This window comes from Sebastes fasciatus, chromosome 5 (assembly GCF_043250625.1).
Source record: "Sebastes fasciatus isolate fSebFas1 chromosome 5, fSebFas1.pri, whole genome shotgun sequence".
Classification (NCBI taxonomy): Eukaryota; Metazoa; Chordata; class Actinopteri; order Perciformes; family Sebastidae; genus Sebastes; species Sebastes fasciatus.
Window position 1 is genome coordinate 35,571,517 of NC_133799.1, and position 20,415 is coordinate 35,591,931.

The following is a 20,415-nucleotide window of genomic DNA, read 5'->3' on the forward strand; positions in this document are numbered from 1 at the left end:
GGAGATGGAAAAGCTCTGAAGGTCTGAAACTCTGTTGAAGCCAATACAATTAAAAAAAAAAAGTAAAAAAATAAAACAGTATATTATTCACTGTCCCGCTCTGTTGTGCTGTTCTAAATGGACAGCTTCTGGAATGGCTCTATTAAAAATGAACTGGACACATATATACTTTGTGACCATAAGTCCAGTGGCCAGTCTGATTTCTCCAGAGGCTGTTCTGTGGTTCTGTACTGGCGCTGCTACAATTAGATAAAGCAGTATAATGAAGTAAATCTCATTTAGCTGTGAGAGGCCACCGAGACAATCAGCAGTTGTCGCAGATCTGCGCTACAGATATCGATTGTCTGTCCAACACTGTAGGAAGAACAGATGGGAGGCTTTCCTTAAACCACTTCACTATGAAGCACTCCCGCCCTCACTCTGTGCGCGTGTGTGTGTGTGTGTGTGTGTGTGTGTGTGTGTGTGCGTGTGTTCAGTGGAAAATCCACTGTAAGAGCAGATTCATATCACACTCATAAAGCAGATTTATATCACATTCATAAAGCAGATTTATATCTCTGAGCAAGTCAGCGATTCAGTGAGATTGTGTTAATTTATGCTGATGCACCACAACATGATGCAGTAAGATACACTGAAAACACTACGATGTGATACAATACGACATGATATAACATTAATATAACATGATGCAGTGAGATACACTGAAAACACTACGATGTGATACAATACGACATGATATAACATTAATATAACATGATGCAGTGAGATACACTGAAAACACTACGATGTGATACAATACGACATGATATAACATTAATATAACATGATGCAGTAAGATACACTGAAGACACTACGATGTGATACAATACGACGTGATATAACACTAATATAACATGATGCATGTTCTCGCTCTTTCGCTCCACTCTCACGTGCACACTCCACACTGCAGAAGAGTTAGTTTAGCTCTGAGAATATCTAGAGAATGTACAGTGGACGTTTGTGCAGAAATAACTGCTGCAGCTCCTCCAGACCAACAGAGGTTTCCCGTGTCTTGTGAAGTGACGGGGCTCCGCAGAGAGAAACTTTATCGTCTCTGACCAAAACTCCGGTGTCTCCCCTGTTCCCTCCGGCCGCGGTCGAGAGGCTGAGGCAGGAAAAGCCAACACTAGGATCAGCATTGATTCATTGAGAGACCTTCGTCTGGTCAGCTAACATTACTACCAAGCAGCTGAAATATAGAGTGATATTGTGGGTTTTAGCTGACGTGTGTCGCCTCACTGTTTTGAGCGATACTTGTTCATGTCTATGTAAAGCGATCACAAGTGCGAGCGCGAGCAACAGTACGCTGACTTTCGTTGACTTAACGGCCACAGGTGTCGCTGTTAACAAGCAATTTATGATTCTTAAAACAGTCCCCTTTAAACAGAAACAAATTCAACATAATGCATTCGTTATACTGTTCCTAAAATGATTCAAAATGTATGAATAAGAAAGAACCCCGGTTACATTTCTTTGCTGCCTTGTTGGTGTTGGACTGCAGCCATGTGTGACGTGTGTTTAAGAAGACATAGTATATATCCAGATCCATGAAGGCTGCCAGCTGTTGAGCAGGAAGGCGCGGTGGGTCAGTAAATGGATGGATCTGTGAGCAGCAGGTGATGATGGCGGTGGAGCCGCTGTGATTCATGTCTCAGCCCTGTGTTCTCTTCACATGGTAACACGCTGACAGAGGGTGACATGCAGATATATATACGACTGCTGAGCTCTGACTCTCTTTGTCTGACTACCAGCTCAGCATTCACTCTGGCTGTGTGTGTTTATTAGCACCATATTGGCCTTTCAGGGCCATAGCAGATTGATTTAGCATGCTTCTCAGTGTTATCTCTCTCAAGAGGGGGAGCGGGGGGGATGCAACCCTGCTCACTGAGGACACTGGCTTTCTGAGCAGGGGCAGTTGCTAGGAGATAGTGGGGCAGCTGCAGGGGAAACCAGAGCAGCACTAAGACACCATGTACATTCCACTAGTGAGGGACTAGTGTTTTTAAGATGAGGGGGGCACCAACCCCCTAACCCTAACCCCCTAACCCTAATCTTTTAGGTCATGACCTTCCATGGTGCGGTTCAAATATCAGAGTTGATAAAAAGACAAATCAGTCAAAAACAAATGGGACATCCAGGAGAAGCAAAGATCTGGGACAGAATGTAAAAGACAAGGTGTCCACAGGTTGTCCTAAAGCTCCTGATTCAATCCTTAAGCTTAGACAGTAGTTGTGTTTCCATTCACGTAATTTGATTTACATTTTGAAGTGTGGAAACGGCAAACTTAGATAAAACTTCCTAAATTGGATAAAAAACGATTTTAGGCTCTCTCGAGTTGTTTTTTTGTCTCTGTTGAGTAAAAGAGTCGATGCTCTAAACGTGATATGGAAACGCTTTTGCCGGGATGAGTTCTGACATTGCGAAGATTCACCTCACGTGACTGATGAGCTCTTTTGTGCTGTTGTATTCATGTTAACTTCGTCTCCGGACAGCGTGAGACACGGCCAGTACAGCTGACGTGAAAGAACTATTCAAACTTGCCCAAGTGAAAGAAATTCCTGAAGAAATGTCTCTTGTCAGTTGAATGGAAACATGTCTCTATGCTGCATGTCAACTATGACACATGTCTTGTATTTTTGTTAAACATGTAGTGGAAATAGAAACAGTTTTACATCAGGGCTAACATTTATTATCATTATCAATTAATCGGTCAATCATTTTTATAATTGCTCAATAAATCGTCTAGCACTAAATAGGGCTGACCCGAATGCTTCAAAGCTTTGACCATTGCCGTGGTAATCAACCTCCAAATCAGTATTCAAATACTTCGTTTTTGGCACTGAGACAGACAGACAGCAGACACGCAGAGACAGACAGACAGAGACAGACAGAGACAGACAGACAGACAGAGACAGACAGACAGCAGACACGCAGAGACAGACAGACAGAGACAGACAGAGACAGACCGTGAAGCTTCCAATACCTTCAAATATTTCTAACTGAAGCTGCGAAGCCCAAATAATGGTCTTCAGGAAAAATGTCCATTTCAATCTCCCAGAGTCCAAGGTGATGTCTTTAAATGTCTTGTTTTGTCTCTTTACTGAGGTATGGAACAACAGTCTCACATCTGTGAAGTTGGAATTAGTGAATATTTCACACAGCAGGTCCTGCAGTTGCACTTTTTTCAAAATAAAAGCGGTATGTATTTGCCATTAATCGTTGTTTACTTATTTACATCCATAATTAATTTATCCCTGATTCTCTTACAAGAAAAATTTAATTTTCGGCAAAAAAAAGTTACTGTTTCGATTTCAAATCATTGAATCATATCGTATCGTATCGCTCTAGATGAGCCAAATATCGTCCTTGAATCGTATCGGAACCATGGAAATCGTATCGTATCGTTGTAAAAACGTATCGTTACACCCCTACTTTATATGGGTATTTGTCTTTTGTGTGCACTTTATACATTTCTGATGATGAATGACTGACGGATGAAGACAGCTACCGTAGTTAAATACGCTATCCTCCAAAAATGTCGGCGCCGCCCCCCCCAGAATGCTCCGCGATTCCCGCTCCCTATTCTAGCAGCATTGTTTGCCTTGCTTCCAGTCCTTTGTGCTATTCTATAGGCTAAGCCGTCCCGGTCCTGTCTGTCGCCGTACTGGAGGCAGAGATTACATCGATATCAGTCCTGCCAATGATAAGAGTATTTCTTATAGGTGTAATCTCAGTGGTGTTTTTGTGTCATATGGGAGTTACCACAATCTTTGACCTGTAAACAGCATCCTCATTAACATCCGTGCTGTAATTACGACTCATCAATTAGACTGGCATCTGAAAAGGCAGACAGATGGCTGTTGTTCAAGATAAATTAATCCAAATGTAATGGATTAAGTGTTATATTGTCAATGTAGAGTATGTTTTAGCCCTCACACATGGTGTGAACACAGCATTAGATATCCTGAGGGACACACTATGCTGTTGGATATCAAACAGTAAACTACAGTGACCATTATTGGGCCAAAACATTCGTTAAAATTACATCTTTGTTCTTGTCATCTAAACCATACTGTACCTGGCAGGAGCCTCTTCATTTAATTTAAATTCATGATTCATATTACGTTATAACATATTATATTATCCTCTCTATATTCTGTGTGCTGGGGTTGACAGAGGGGAAGAAGGAAGTTGGCCTCTGGCTTTGCTCCGAGACAGAGTTTATCTAGCAACACCCAGCTGTCACTATACGACACACACACACACACACACACACACACACACACACACACACACACACACACACATACACACATACACACACACACACATATGCGTTAAGAATGCCTGCAGCCTCACAGTTCAGCAGTGTTTGTGAGTATTTAGCAGACAGAAACTAGTTTTGGTAGATTCACTAGTGAGGCTTTAATCCTGTTTAGTTCTCTTTGTTGTCTTTTAATCTTTGCTTGACTCGGCGCGTGTGTGTGTGTGTGTGTGTGTGTCCTTTTATCTGCCAGTGTGTTTAGCCTATCACAGCCGGGCCTCCGCACCGTGTCTCAGGGTATATTCACAGTTAACCTCCTGTCTCTTTAACATGTTGCCTCGCGTGAAAGGTCCCATATCATGCTCATTTTTAGGTTCATACTTGTATTTTGTGTTTCTACTAGAACATGTTTACATGCTGTAATGTTAAAAAAAAACTTTATTTTCTTCATACTGTTTGTCTGAATATACCTGTATTCGCCCTCTGTCTGAAACGCTCCGTTTTAGTGCATTTCAATGGAATTGCAACGGAATCGCGTTGCTAGGCAACAGCTTGGGTCCATGTTTACTTCCTGTCAGCTGATGTTATTTACATACACTGCAACAGGTAATTAACTCGAGACACATTTAGAATGTTTACGTTTAAAACCGTGTAATGGTCTAAATATTGTATATTTGTGACATCACAAATGGACAGAAATCCTAACGGCTTGTTTCAAACGCACAATTTCTGAATACGGGCTGTTTGTGCGTTTCTCGGTATATTGAGCGTTTTGATAGTTTAACAGTATTTATAAAGCATTTAAACCTGCTTTATAATATAAAAAATCTCACTTTTTACAATATGGGACCTTTAACAATTGAGTTTAAATATGGGCTCATACATTATATACCATATACTGATCATCTCACACGTTGACTCTCAGCAGGTTTGATGATTCTTGTGTTTTCTTGATCAGCAGTCAGCACTCTGTAAGTCTGTGAGATTAGACAGGATGAATCAGGTCAAAGTCTACGTCCATCCCAGTTTAATCAGCCAAACATCAACACACTGCTTTGCTGTAATCTCGTGGCCGGAGGTCATGTCTGTCACTCTTGTCGCTGTGGACGGTCCAACAACATCACCATGTTCATCCTGATCAGAGCTTTCTGAAAACATAAAGGCTAATCAGTTTGTTCTGTTCAGTAGGAAAGGATATTCAGATATTTGTTCACTGGGGAGGTATTTCCTTTTTCATTTGGGATTCCTGCTGCTATTAGTCCACTAGTTAATAAATATAAGGGTATAATAAGTAACGTGTATGATCTATCCCTGTAGGGGCTCGTGAGACAGAAATATACAGTATTCTTTTTTTTTTTATATCTGAATATTGATCTCTACTGATGAGTTGCTGCTTTCTTCTATTTCTCTTCCCTTCATCAGAATGACCTGCACCATAATGTCTCACATGTTAAATGTAGTATAATGTCTATAATTCCATCAGTACAACAAACAGAGTCATGTCAGACTCACCACGTCTGTGGAACACAAATACTGTTTTCATTCACTAATTATTCATTTTTTAAATTTTTGTTATGGTACAGTCAATGAAACGCATCACTTCCTGCAAGATGTTTCACATTAGAAGCCTACCAGGATAGGGAAGGATTATATATTTTCTGTGAGATGCTGGAAGTAATTTTAATATTAAATTGTATATAATAAAGTATGTGGGAAATATAAATATATAGAAGAATTAGAATTATTAACAGAATGAAAACAATAATTGTTAACTGGAGAAAGAGCAGTAGAGAGGTGTGGGAAGTGTGACGTGCAAATATCAATATTTTGTGACACAAAAACGGTCCGCCAGAGTCCGACATCAGAGCTGCGCCCATAGCAAGAACCGTGATTGACCAATCAGAATCGAGTGTTCAACAAAGCCGTGTAATAGTTAAATACGGGCCCTTAGTGTCCGTTAATGAAATGAACTCTGCTTCAGTCTACACAAATCTTAAACACATCTATCTGTTCTGTCCTGTTCTCTATCTCCATCTTTCCTGTTATGATGTAAGGCTTTAAGCATGCAATCTATGTATGTGTGTGTGTTTATACTTGTTTCCATGACAAATGAGGACAATTCAATGATAACACACCTTCAACAACAGGACGCTCGGAAAAATTAGGACATTTTTGGCGTCCTCATTGTTCCGAGGCTCACCACAGTGTTCTAGAGCCTCCGTAGAATTAAAATCAGGTCTGACCAAAATATAGGCTTAGACAAAATCTCAACAGATGGATGTATTTGTAGAAGCATAGCTCGGAAATACTTTGATTCCCAGGTCTCTAGGACCTTGGGGGAGGCACGTCCCCATTAGTCACGTTTTTTACAAAAGTCCTGATATTGCCTATAAACACGAATGTGTGTGTGTGTGTGTATTGATCAGATCCCATAGTGCATTTATCAAGCTGCACATTGAGGATCGGGGTTCCTCCTCCGCTACTAAGCAGCTCTATCAGACCCTTTTATGTGATTATATCCATTTATCTCACAGCCCTTCTTCTGACACTACTTTGTCTCAAAATGTAAAATTGCACACTTTTGATCCATTTAAAATTTGATTACGGCTTCATAAATTACTTAACCATTAACCACTGAATATATAACACAACACTAAAACCCAACCTATGCATTTTCACACCAGTTTATCGGCCGTAATTGGGTGATCACAGATATATTGTTATGGGTGGTATATGTTGGCAGATACTGTAAACTCTCCTTTATTTACCACTAATGCAGTGATAACTACGCTTTTATTGGAAACAGGCATCTGTTCGCCACAGGCCTATATGAAACATAAATCTACTACAACACAGAAGCAGCCTCCGGAGGAGATGACATGTTGTCGTGTTTATCAGAGGAACGTGCCTCCAAAAATGCAGACACTGAAAATATGTATGGAAGCACTGCACAAAGGAAAAGGAGGAGCTGCTCCACACCAGGAAATAAAATTAATTGTGGGTGGTGGTGGTGAAACGGCTCCAAAAGAGTCTGGGAAAAACAAAAAGGTTTTATGATTAAATGTTAGAAGAAACATTTGAACGTCTCTATGTGAAGTTCAGTTGGTCAGTGACAGTTTGACTGCCGTCCGGCATCACATGCATCATTTCCTGATGTATTTAGATTTTTTTTTACACTAACTGCTAAAACAGTATACCATGATGATAAGTATGAGTATAATATAAATAGTCTACAGCCATGCTAGCAGCTCATTATCTCTGTGTAATAAATAAAGCAGGGCTGTCAAAGTTAACACAATAATAACACATTAGCGCTTCGTTTTGACGCCAACGGAAACCTCAGGAATCCATTGGTGCCAACAATGTCATACTAGCTTGTCGCGAAGGAGGTTAGATAACGCTCCAAAAACGGTCATTGACCTCTTTGAAACCATTTTTCAAAGAGGTCCCCCTTGACCTCTGACCTCCAGATATGTGAATGTAAATGGGTTCTATGGGTACCCACGAGTCTCCCCTTTACAGAAATGCCCACTTTATGATGATCACATGCAGTTTGGGGCAAGTCATAGTCAAGTCAGCACACTGACACACTGACAGCTGGTGTTGTCTGTTGGGCGGCAGTTTGCCATGTTATGATATGAGCATATTGTTTTATGCTAAATGCAGTACCTGTGAGGGTTTCTGGATAATATCTGTTATTGTGTTGTGTTGTTAATTGATTTCCAATAATAAATATAAACATACATTTGCATAAAGCAGCACATTTGTCCACTCTCATGTTGATAAGAGTATTAAATACTTGACAAATCTCCTTTTAAAGTACATTTTGAACAGATAAAAAAACATCATTAATTTGCGATTAATCACAATTAACTATTTTAATCGATTGACAGCTTTAAAAGAAATAGTTTTTTTTTGTCAAGGATAATTAATTAAAAAATCAAATATTTATTTTTAGTACCTTTGAGCTAAATGCTTACGTCTGCATGCTAACATATAGTCAATGCTACATGCTGATGTGTGTCAGAATGCTAACAATTGATAATGTGCACAAATACAGCTGAGGCTGATGGGAATGTCAGAAGTTTTGCAGATTTAGTCATGAAACAAAGTATTGAAATGTTGCACCTGCTTTGAATATTATCAGCCATTTGGGCGTCATTGGTGGTTATCAGCCTCATAGAGATGTGTTGGAATGGGCCTGCTAGTAGGTTCAGAAGGCTGTTGTTATCTATTCGCAGATGTGAAAACAAAAACGTTAGGCACCGACCTCTGGTGGCCGTAGTAATTATGACGGGAGCAAAGGAGGAAGTGAAGTGACGTAGTATAAAGGGAGGAGGTCGAGGTGGAGGGAGGAGTCAAACACACAGGACGTTCACCCAGGAGACCGCTGTTACGTACGTAACGTAACTTAACGGTGATCGTTCTCTTAGACCTAAACAAGTAGTTTTGTTTTGATTCACAGCGTTCACAAAAACTGCGACCGTTTCATTTTCACAGTGTGCGGGTGGGTGCAGTCTGCTCACTGAATGTCTGAAGCATTACAATGGTAGCTCTATAAAAACTGATAACAGCCATTTAATGGGCTGATTACATTTGATTGGGTGAATTTTGCCCTGATAGTGGTGCTAGAGAAAACGTCACCAAAATAGCCAGTGTGCCTTCATCCTCTGGGAACCATGAATGTCTGTACAATGTTTAGATAATTCACAGGATATATATTACAACTCTGACTTGTTGCTGAAGCTAGAAGAAAAGTTAGGGGAATCACCAAAGTGATGAGGATTGATCCTCTGAGGACCATGACAATCCATCCAATAGTTGATGAGATATCTCAGTATGGACTGACACTGAGAGAGACAGACACTGCTAACATGGCTGCAAACTGTAAATAGTTCAACAGAAGCTCATGTTGTTCAGCTAATAGGATCGAACAAAGTCAGACTTTGTTATCTTCTGACTGCTCTTACAACACAGCAGCTTCAGGTTCCAGTTTATGATATATATTGATTCATGTTCTGGTATCTACGGTCCTTGAAGGGGGCCTCCCTCCACAGAGTTTACATGAGGATCAAGTCTCCTTGTCATGAGGAGTACTACTACTACTACTAGTATTATATCTTCTGAGGCTCTGGACGAAGATTTACAAGTCTGAGACCATAGATGATGATGATGATGGTGATGTCATCAGGGAAACAGAAAGCCTTTGTTACAAAGAAAGATGTGGGTGTTTCCCAGGCAGGGAGGGTCTAATGACAAGACTCCAGTGAGTTGCATTATGGAAAGTGTAGGATCCAGTGTTTTTTGGAGATTCAGAGCTAAACATCAGGATATCTCCTCCTCATCTGCTGCTTTGATTTAAACCATAATTTGAAAAAACAAGTCCCCCAACTTCATAGAAGAGCAACACGGGCCTTCATGTTCCTCTATAGTGCAACTTCCTTGTTTTACAAACGTTACAGAGAGTTTCCTCAAACAACTGATTTGAGAAATGGTTTTTCATGATATTTTCTGAGGATTCTTGTGGTCACCAGAGGGCGGCTCTAAAAGCATCCCTTTAGCATCACCATTAGGCTAAAATTAAAAGAAACTCCAACTGGCTGTTAATGCAATGAAATGTACGGAGCACATTCATGTTCCTGAGAGGACGGCCCCTTCCTTATTCTACACTCTACAGAATATTTCCCGTTAGCCAAACCGTCAACTCTATACACAACATGCAATGAGGATAAGACTCCTGTGTAAAGTTCTTATCACAAGTTCCCAAGTGATGGACCCTTTTGATTTTAATAACCATATTCCCTTTCCTGTAATGCCACCCTCAGGACAAAATTAATATTTGAACCCCTGTCACCGGTAAGGATCGTAGAATATCCCATCAAACACATGAACATTGTGTATAAAGAATATTTCAGCATCTGGGCAGCTTCCCAGCCTTTAGTCTTTTTGGCTGTGTCTGAAATCACTGCACTACATACCCGACATATCGTTCAACATTCTTCTGTGTGAAGTAGTAGTAATTAGGGATGCACCGATACCAGTACTCGTACTCGTACTCTCAAAACGGCTACGATACAACACCACCGATACCACTTTATGGTGGTGTGCCCGACCCCGGTGGGCCTGGATCCCACCTCAGCCGGCACGCACCGGCCCTCACTTTCATTGCGCCACGGGGTTTTGCTTGCACCCTCTGACTTGCGCGTGCATTAGACTCCTTGGTCCGTGATTCACGACGGGTCGGGTGGGTTACCGACATCGCCGCAGACCCCTGGCACCTTTTACGTGGACTGAGCCCCGATCTGGCAGCACAACGCGGTTGGGGCGCACTGAGAACAGTCCGCCCCGGTCGACAGTTGCACTGGGAGCAGGGGGCCGACTCCGGCGGGGAGAGAGGGCGCTGCGAGTCCTTTGTCCACGGTGTGGCAAGGTCCGGGCGGGGAGCGATGCAAAGCTGCGGCCGCGAGCCACCTTCGCCCCAGACTTTCCAAGCCGACCTAGAGCCGGTTGCGGCGCACCGCCTCGTATGCGGGACTCCCCAGCCTGCCGTGTGTTGCTCACACCCTCCAGTTGGCTGTTAATGAGGGTCTTTTGGCACAGAGAAGTACTACGTATCGGTACTCGGTATCAGCGAGTACCCAAATGTAAGTACTTGTACTCGGTCTGAAAAAAAGTGGTATCGGTGCATCCCTAGTAGTAGTAGTAGTAGTAGTGCATGTTTTTCGGACACACCGAACTGTAATTACCATGTCACTTTCTGAGAGCCTCCTTGCCGGTTGGAGACGCGTAACCATGGTACCAACCAACCAACCGTGTCCAAGCGATGGTTTGTGAGAATCATAAAGTCTGAACTAATTTAAAAGCTGTATTATGCTTATAGAAACTACACTGAAATTGAAGCGTTACTACGGCCGCCACTGTCTGTTATGAATGTTGTCATTACTACCGCATTGCATTGTGGGGTATTTATGGTATCCAGTGTTTCCATACTGTAATATTTCACTGGAAAAAAACATGCAATTCACGTACTATTGGTTTCATACTAAGGTTCCGGACACACTAAAAATCTCAGTGGACTGTAGCACGTTAGTTCGGAAAGTCGAAAGTAACTTTTGTTTTAGTCAAATGGGAAATAAATCAAATTCCTCATTGGAGCTGCCTCCATGAACTTGAGTGCTACATAAATACTATACATTTACATGACAAGTTGACAACTGAATTAAACAGCAAATTGCTATTTTATGATATGACACATGAAATCAAACCAGTGATAATAATGTCTTCATGACCCCTTCATGCCATGTAGTCACACAGGAGTGGTGTTGTCCTCGTCCATTATTAAATTCAATGCGATGCACTTACAGTTTGAGAGATTTGTACTGCAGAACAGTCTCAGCGATTCTCCGACTAAAACAAAGTGACTTCCACCCCCGTCAAGGCGTGCACATGGTGAACAGCTCAACTAGAAAATGATTTTGCCTTTTCAGCTTGTTTGATTTGATTTATCATCACAGGCGGCCCCGGAGGCTGAAAACTCTTTAATATGCCACAAGAAAATAAAATAAAACAGACAAGATGTGAATTTATAAAGAAGTTATTTTTTTTTATCTCATCATGTATTATCTGACAGAGAGCTCAGGGCTCAGACTGAGAGGGTTCAGTTCATATATATACTGTATATCTATATATCATCTAAATGTTGTTGTGCTGAGCAGAGACTTTGACCAGAGACGCTCAGACATTTAAGAGGAAGGATGAAACTCCAACTTCTCATTTCTTTGGCTTAGTTGGTGGTCAAATATAAAACTGTTGAATATTACCTATAAATCTGGACTAAACGCACAACAGTATGAGGCTTGTTCATGTCTGGACCAACTTCAAACCTATTAGTATTTATTCAACTTAGGGATGTCCATAATTAACTGTTTAACCGTTAACCGACATTAAGCATTTTAACTGATTAACGCTATCGGTTAAAACGGTTAAAAGAAATGTTAATAATTAACTGAAAAGCTGAGCGGCTCAGAGGAGCGGCTCGTCACTTAAAGGAGAAAAGCTGGTCCAACTTAACAGTTCACCTTAAGAGGCAGAGCCGGAGTTGCAGGATACAGGAAGTCGTCTCCGGTCTCTGGCTCGCTTCAGCGGAGCGGAGGAGTTGTAGTTTCGTGGCATTTATTCACCGACAAATAAACTGTACACAAACTGCTACACCTACGTTCACAGCTAGAACGCCACCAACAACCTCACACTCTCCGCCAACACACACACACAGTCTGTTGGAAACTCGCTAGAGTTATGCTAGAGTTACGCAGACTACGTGTGCGGCGGCGAGCCTCCGGCAATGCTGGAGCTGCTAACGTAGCACAAATACACACACTGTTGGACACTTGCTAAAGTTACGCCGGGCAGACACACAGCTGACAGCCTGCTAAACTAAACTAAATGTGCATTGGAGACTTTTACTGGGAAAGTGGTTGCATGTCCGCGACACTACACGCAGCATCGTAGCTGCTAAGTTAACGCTCCCGGACGGGTGAACTGGGGTCTCCCGTCAACGAATATCTGTTGTGCTCCTGCAGTTGTACGAGGCACAAATCTTGTCAGTTAACGGTTAATAATCGGTTAACGAGGGTCGGTTATTGGTTAAGAACATTTTTCAAAATGAGCATCCCTAATTCAACTATAGAGAGACTAAATCATGTTGCCTTAGTTTCATCACGTGTGTCGATCAGGAGCACAAACCAACGTAGACACAGAGGACTCATGTGAGACATGTGATCACAAGCTCCACATTACTATTATTATTATTATTGTAATGAAATATACTCTGATTCACACTGTATTCCGATGCTTTAAAAAAATAACAATAAGTGAACAGTTACAGAACTAGGCCTTATTCTGAACGGAGCATTTTCTAATTAACACATGTGTGATATGCTAATATTATTCTGGTTTTAGGAGCATTCTTTGGACATGTATACGGAGCATTCGCAATATGAGTGTGTTAGAGACTGTGGCTCAGAGGGTAGAGCAGGTTGTCCATCAATCGGAAGGTTGGTGGTTTGATCCCCGGCTGCTCCGGGTCACGTGTCGGTGTGTCCTTGAGCAAGACACTTAACCCCAAATTGCTCCCGAAGGCATAGCCGTCGCGGTGTGAATGAGTATTTATATCCTGATGGGCAAAGTTGGCACCTTACATGGCAGCCTCTGTCATCAGTGTATGTGTGTGTGAATGCTGACATGTAGCTTTGAGTGGTTGGAAGACTAGAAAAGCGCTATATAAATGCAAATCCATTTACGGCAGTTTGCGTCACACGGCCTCTTTCCTGTTTACAGTCAGCTGTGTGTGTTGGACACAAACAAACTATAGCCGACAGTGTGCAGAGATGCATGAAAAAGAAAAAGAAGGAGACACACTCCTACTGTTCAACATTATGAAAGACTTTGACATCAACAGGTTTTTCAGTGATATACGCAAACATCACAACACCGACCTTTTAAAGAAGGCGGTTGAAGGATTGAAAGAGGGAGGCCGTGTTCGTACAGTTGAACTAGTCCTCCACCGGTTACGTTAATCGGAGTACGCACAGCTGCATGTAAACGGGAATATTAGTGGAATATTCATTTTCATTGTAAACAGCTTAGTAGAAATATTGGGCAATAAGGGGCAAAAACCAGAATATTTTGTGCATGTAAACGTAGTCAGTGTATGTCTATGTTCAGACATCTGTGTCCCCTTCTCTTAGTTTCCTGCTCTCCGTCTCTCTGTCTCTCTGTTCTCTGTCTCAGAAGTGCTGTTTCCATCACGCACATTTCAACTGTGAGTAATAAGGTGTGTTCTATCAGCGGAGAAGAGGTGAATGACGTAGCATCCTGAATGTGAGAAACAAAACCATGAACCCTCTGAGAACAACAATAGAGCTGTTTTAGTCTTTTTTAGGAGGGTACAGGGGGTCTTTAGGGCGAGATAGCAGGTCAACAGTAGATGTCACATAGTGGTGTACATCATTTGAAAGCTGGGAAGGTCATGAATCAGAAATAAATATTATTAATTAATTAATTAATTAATTAATTAATTAATTAATTAAAATAAATAGTTAAAATGTATAAGAGTTTAGATCATGATGATTGAAGTATATGATGGTCAACCCCATGCTCTATTATGTCTCATAAGTTGTTGCAGCAATTTTTGAGTTTGATACCATTTGTTACACAGATTTGGTGCTAAATATAACCATTTTTTACCACTGGAGAACTGATAAAAAATTATCAATAATCCCTCCAAAATACCACATTAAGACATCAAGACCTTGAGGAACAACATAGAAAAACAACATGCTAACATGTTCATCTAATATTACTCTCAAGGAGCTGAACTATAGAGTGATATTGTGCTTTTAGCTGACGTGTGTCGCCTCACTGTTTTGAGCGACGCTCGTTCATGTCTATGTAGAGCGAGCACAAGCGACCGCGATCAACAGGATGCTGACTTTCATTGACTTAACGGCCACAGGGGTCGCTGTTAACAAGCAATTTCTGATTCTTACAAACAGTCCCTTTAAGGTACTTTCAAATGTTGACAGCTGAATGTAATATGTCCCCTTCTTGGGCTCTTGAATATTATAGAGTACTTGATTAATTAAAAAAAAGTAATCTACAGATTAATTTCTGATGAAATGAGTCCTCAGCTGCAGCCCTACTTACGGTACAGATGTAATGTAGAATTTCTGTGGCTCGCTTTAGTTGTTTCTGCATGAAACAAGCATCCAGATGTTTTGTATTATTGTGAAATTCCTTGTTTCCATCCTCCTGTCTTGGTTTGCTGCTCTTTCAGAAGCTGCAGCCTCTTCCTCTCCCCCCTCCTCCCCCCTCACTCTCTCTCAGCCGTTCTGGACGCACCGACTTTTTGTTAATGTGCCGACCGTGATGAGCTGACATTTTGCCGTTGACAGCTTCGTTCTGCAAGAGTCGTTCTGCGTCTGCTCCGATCACACCGCATAAAAAATTTGCGATGATTTCCGTAAATGCAGTCATCGTAGTGCCGCTGCTTCTCCTTCAACCTCTTAAAAGCATTTGTATCCCTTAAATTTCCCCTTAAGCAGCTTTGAAGGGGAAAATAAATCAATTTTTCTGCCCAGTTTGACAGCTTCACATATTCTATTCTGTATCTGTTTGTTCCATGACGGGTAAATAATTCAAAACCAGCGTGTATTTTAAGGCAGAAAGGATGAAAATGTTCTAGATGTCTTGAGCATCATTTAGTGAACTTTTTTTCCTCCAAAATTCAGTCTGACTTTTTTTGGACATTTTGGGAACTTGGCAAAGGAAGGGTGGACTCATCACCCACAATGTTCACACATACAGACTCCAAGTCCTTCTCTCATCATCCATGTCAGGCACTGAGCTGTGATCGGGCAGATATTTTGGCTTTGGCTGCCGCTCTACTGGTGCAGGATGAAGTCGTTCATGTGTCTCCACCCATCGTGGTTCTTATTTAAATCCTGCTAGCTCGTTATAGAGAAATAATTGGGAAGCTGTTGACCATGACAATCAGCTTTCCTTCTGTTTTGTTTGAAGTACTTCATGTAATTGAACATAGAAAAACGGGTGTGCTTCTGTCTCCTGAAGGAATCAAAATGAGCATGACTGGTTGTCTCCAGGTTGTTGCTCCGACACACATCAGAAGACATCTGCATAGTTGAAAAGTTGAACCTTTCTCAGCTTCCCCAGGTTGCACCGCTGGGCCGCTATAGAGTGTGGACTTGAGGAGGATGGTGCCAGGATGTTATTTCAAGGTTCAATTCACATAAAAATGCCATTCTGTCCAGCTCCGGTGACAGGGTGAAGCGTTCAATCATCCAGAAGGAAGTCCAAGTAGAGCTGATGAAAGCAGCGATCAGGACGACTGGTGGACCTGTCCCTCTGGGGGCACGTCCAACTATAGGAGGAGACCCTGTGGCAGACCCAGAGCACGCTAGAGAGATTACATTTCCCGTCTGGCCTGGGAATGGCGGGGAACGTCTGGGTTACCTTGCTCAGCCTGCTCGGGGTTGGTTGTCATGGTTTGGGTGTGTGACCCCTTAGTTCCGATGAAAAATCTGAAAGCGTCTAGAAATGCTGAGTCAAAGGCAACTGGACTTGCTTTAGATTCTTGAAGACATTTTGAGTCTCATTGAAAAGACTTGTTAAGGTCTAACTGACTGATGGGGCCCCCCAGATATTTAAAGGTTCCTGTGGACTTTTGGACTCCTAGTAGTGCTATGGAGAGATTTTTTACAAGTGGGTCCCCTTTTCTTTTGTCACATGAACACGCACGATGATGCATCTTTTACGATTCACATTTCATGAAGTTTAGCTGAATGTGTGGGATCTGTTTCAAATCTTTCAGTAAAATAAATGACAATATGTAAACATGAACCCAGAGGTGGGTTCAGCAGGAATGTAAAAGTGAACCACCGTGGCTGCTGGCTGCTGGCTGCTGGCTGCTGGCTGCTGGCTGCTGGCTGCTGGCTGCTGGCTGGCTGCCAGCTGCGGGCTGCTTGCTGCTTGCTGCTGGCTGCTGGCTGGCTGCTGTCTGCGGGCTGCAGGCTGCTGGCTGCTGGCTGCGGGCTGCCTGCTGGCTGCTGCTGGCTGCTGGCTGCCTGCGGGCTGCGGGCTGCGGGCTGAGGGCTGCTGGCTGCTGGCTGCTGGCTGCTGGCTGCTGGCTGCTGGCTGCTGGCTGCTGGCTGCTGGCTGCTGGCTGGCTGCTGTCTGCGGGCTGCAGGCTGCTGGCTGCTGGCTGCTGGCTGCGGGCTGGCTGCTGCTGGCTGCTGGCTGCCTGCGGGCTGAGGGCTGACTGCTGGCTGCGGGCTGCCTGCTGGCTGCTGCTGGCTGCCTGCGGGCTGCGGGCTGCGGGCTGCGGGCTGCGGGCTGCGGGCTGAGGGCTGCCTGCTGGCTGCGGGCTGCCGGCTGCCTGCTGGCTGCTGGCTGCTGGCTGCTGGCTGCTAGCTGGCTGCTGTCTGCGGGCTGCGGGCTGCAGGCTGCTGGCTGCTGGCTGCTGGCTGCGGGCTGCCTGCTGGCTGCTGCTGGCTGCTGGCTGCCTGCGGGCTGCGGGCTGCGGGCTGCGGGCTGCGGGCTGCGGGCTGCGGGCTGCGGGCTGAGGGCTGCGGGCTGAGGGCTGGCTGCGGGCTGCCTGCTGCCGGCTGCCGGCTGCCGGCTGCCGGCTGCCTGCTGGCTGCTGGCTGCTGGCTGCTGGCTGCTGGCTGCTGGCTGCTAGCTGGCTGCTGTCTGCGGGCTGCGGGCTGCAGGCTGCTGGCTGCTGGCTGCTGGCTGCGGGCTGCCTGCTGGCTGCTGCTGGCTGCTGGCTGCCTGCGGGCTGCGGGCTGAGGGCTGACTGCTGGCTGCGGGCTGCCTGCTGGCTGCTGCTGGCTGCCTGCGGGCTGCGGGCTGCGGGCTGCGGGCTGCGGGCTGCGGGCTGCGGGCTGCTGGCTGCTGGCTGCTGGCTGCTGGCTGGCTGCTGGCTGCCTGCGGGCTGCGGGCTGCGGGCTGCGGGCTGAGGGCTGCCTGCTGGCTGCGGGCTGCCTGCTGCCTGCGGGCTGCGGGCTGAGGGCTGACTGCTGGCTGCGGGCTGCCTGCTGGCTGCTGCTGGCTGCCTGCTGGCTGCTGCTGGCTGCCTGCGGGCTGCGGGCTGCGGGCTGAGGGCTGAGGGCTGCCTGCTGGCTGCCTGCTGCCGGCTGCCGGCTGCCTGCTGGCTGCTGCCTGCTAGCTGGCTGCTAGCTGCCGGCTGCTTGCTGCTGGCTGCTGGCTGCGGGCTTATGGCTGCTGGCTGCTAGCTGCGGGCTGCTGCGGGCTGCTGCGGGCTGCTGCGGGCTGCTGCGGGCTGCCTGCTTGCAACTGGCTGCTGGCTGCCGGCTGCCGGTTGCTGGCTGCTGGCTGCTTGCTACTGGCTGCTGTCTGCTGGCTGCTGGCTGCTTGCTGCTGGCTGCCGGCTGCTTGCTACTGGCTGCTGTCTGCTGGCTGCTGGCTGCTTGCTACTGGCTGCTGGCTGCGGGGCACCAGCTGCTGGCTGCTGCTGGGTGTATTTACACGTTTAACCTGATCACTATACAGCACACAGCACATCACGCAGATGGGTTTTTCCTCTCAGTTTGACGTCTGTCTCCGTCTCTCTCTCTCTCTCTTAGTGAGCTTCATGGACTGCGGTAGAGGGAAGGTGTGGTTCGGGGTTGGAGATTCGTCTGCTTTCAGGGTGAGCGAGGACGGCGTTGTCTACACCCTGCGCCGTCTCAGCCTGGCGGGAAAGGGAAAAGCTGTGGAGGTGGTCTACGCTCGAGACCTGCAGTCCAAACAGGTCTGGAAGACCAGAGTGCATCTCCACGTCCATCCACATGGCAACAGCGCCGGACCTGAAGAGGTAAAACAGCAGCAGCAGCAGCAGAGAGCTGTTCACATGTAGACCCACTTGGTACATGTGTACAGTGTCTCTTTATTTGACTCAGCTGAGCTGGAAAATGTTTGGTTCTAACTCATTTGGTATCGATTACTTCAAAAAAAGAATATCAATAATAAAGTTATATGAATACAAACATGGGAGGCTGCATCACCTCCAAACATTTCCTCTACTTTTGTATAATGTTTGTGCCAAAACTGCCATGACATATTTAGCTGGCCCATGTCACATGACTGTGTATATTACACATATATTCAGTGTACACAGATCTACTGCGTAGGAGCAGTACAATCTGAGCATGACGGGCTGTTAGTCTTCAAGGCTTCAGCGGGTGTTGGATGAACTACTGTATGTTCAGATATAAAATCAGCTTTCGCAGCCCAGCAGGCGTCTGAGGTTGGCCAAGTGCTGATTGCAGAGACAAAGTGAGTCAAACAGCCATCTGTTGGTTCGTTTCGTGTGCAACAGCGATAATAAGGCCCTCTGCATGTATTTAGACAAGGCACCGGCCCGATTGGCTGTTCTTCTAAACACGGCCCAGAAATAGCCGGCTGCCATATGCTTTAGCTGCTATCAGCATCGCTGGCTGCAGTCGGCGAGACGAGAGAGGAGGAGAATCACAGAGAGCGAGAGAAGCTGTCAACAATTCTTCATGAGGAACAAGTCGTGAGGAGCAGCCGTTAGCAGTTAGCAGCCAGTCATAGCAGCCAGGGGAGCCGTGTCAGCACCGCGGCCTCCTACTGAGAGGCAGGACCAGACCAGGGCTGGTATCAGTGAGACAAACAGCCATCATATTTACAGCCATCAAGCTGTCATCACTGACGTTGTTGCTGCCGTTTTTATTCCTAGATGGAGTGTTAATGGAGCAGCTGCAATTTAAGCGCCTGGCACTGATCGATCCGAACTCCGCTCAGAAAACAAGCATTTTAAAAGTTGTTTGCTTGTCATCTTGCGGACAGACCTGACAAAGCATGAATTCAGACTTTTTACTAATCAGCATCATTCTGTAGTTATTTCAGCATCACTTTTGATCCGTTTACAACAACGCTGCCGTATTTATGCCTAGATGACGTTATGTTGAGTGTTGATGGAGTAGCTACAATGTTAGCATAGCCTGGCACTGATCGATCCGAACTCCGTAAAGAAAACAAGCATTTTAAAAGTTGTTTGCTTGTTGTGTTACGGACAGATCTGACAAAACATGGATTTGGTCTTTTTACAAATCTACATCATAATGTTGTTATTTCGGCATCATTTCGATCCGTTTATTGTATTATTATTATTATTATTTTGAGTTCGTACCGCAGTAGCGATGTATGGCTTGCTCCCCAGAAAACGTAAACACAGAACTGTTCTCCGCCTTTTCAATTTGAAAGAGCAACGGCCAATGAGAAAACACCAACAGTCGGCCGACAAATCCTGTAACTTCATCAATCACTCACTCAGTGACAGACTTTTGCGTTTGTAGGGCTGGCCCTCTGCGGTCCAGCCAAAAAAGAAGAATATATTTCAGTCTCACGAACCTCTACAGGGATAGATCATAGACGGTATAGAATACGGACGTAGTCTCTGTGACGTCTGTAGCAACTCAGACGCCACCACACAGACCCAGAGCATCATAGCATAGCATCACCATAGCAACAGATATATACACGGATAATCAAGGTCAAACACTCTGAATGAC

At 44.7% G+C, this 20,415-nt stretch overlaps 1 protein-coding gene across 13 annotated transcripts in view; it reads left to right on the forward strand.

Moving 5' to 3' along the window:
• LOC141768522 (cadherin-2-like) overlaps positions 1-20,415 on the forward strand; it is a 101,176-nt gene that overhangs the window by 33,144 nt on the left and 47,617 nt on the right. For all 13 annotated transcript variants that reach the window (XM_074636884.1, XM_074636885.1, XM_074636886.1 and 10 more), the window contains exon 3: positions 18,466-18,695. In XM_074636884.1, the coding sequence (XP_074492985.1) occupies positions 18,466-18,695 (230 nt within the window). The remainder of the gene's footprint in view (positions 1-18,465; positions 18,696-20,415) is intronic.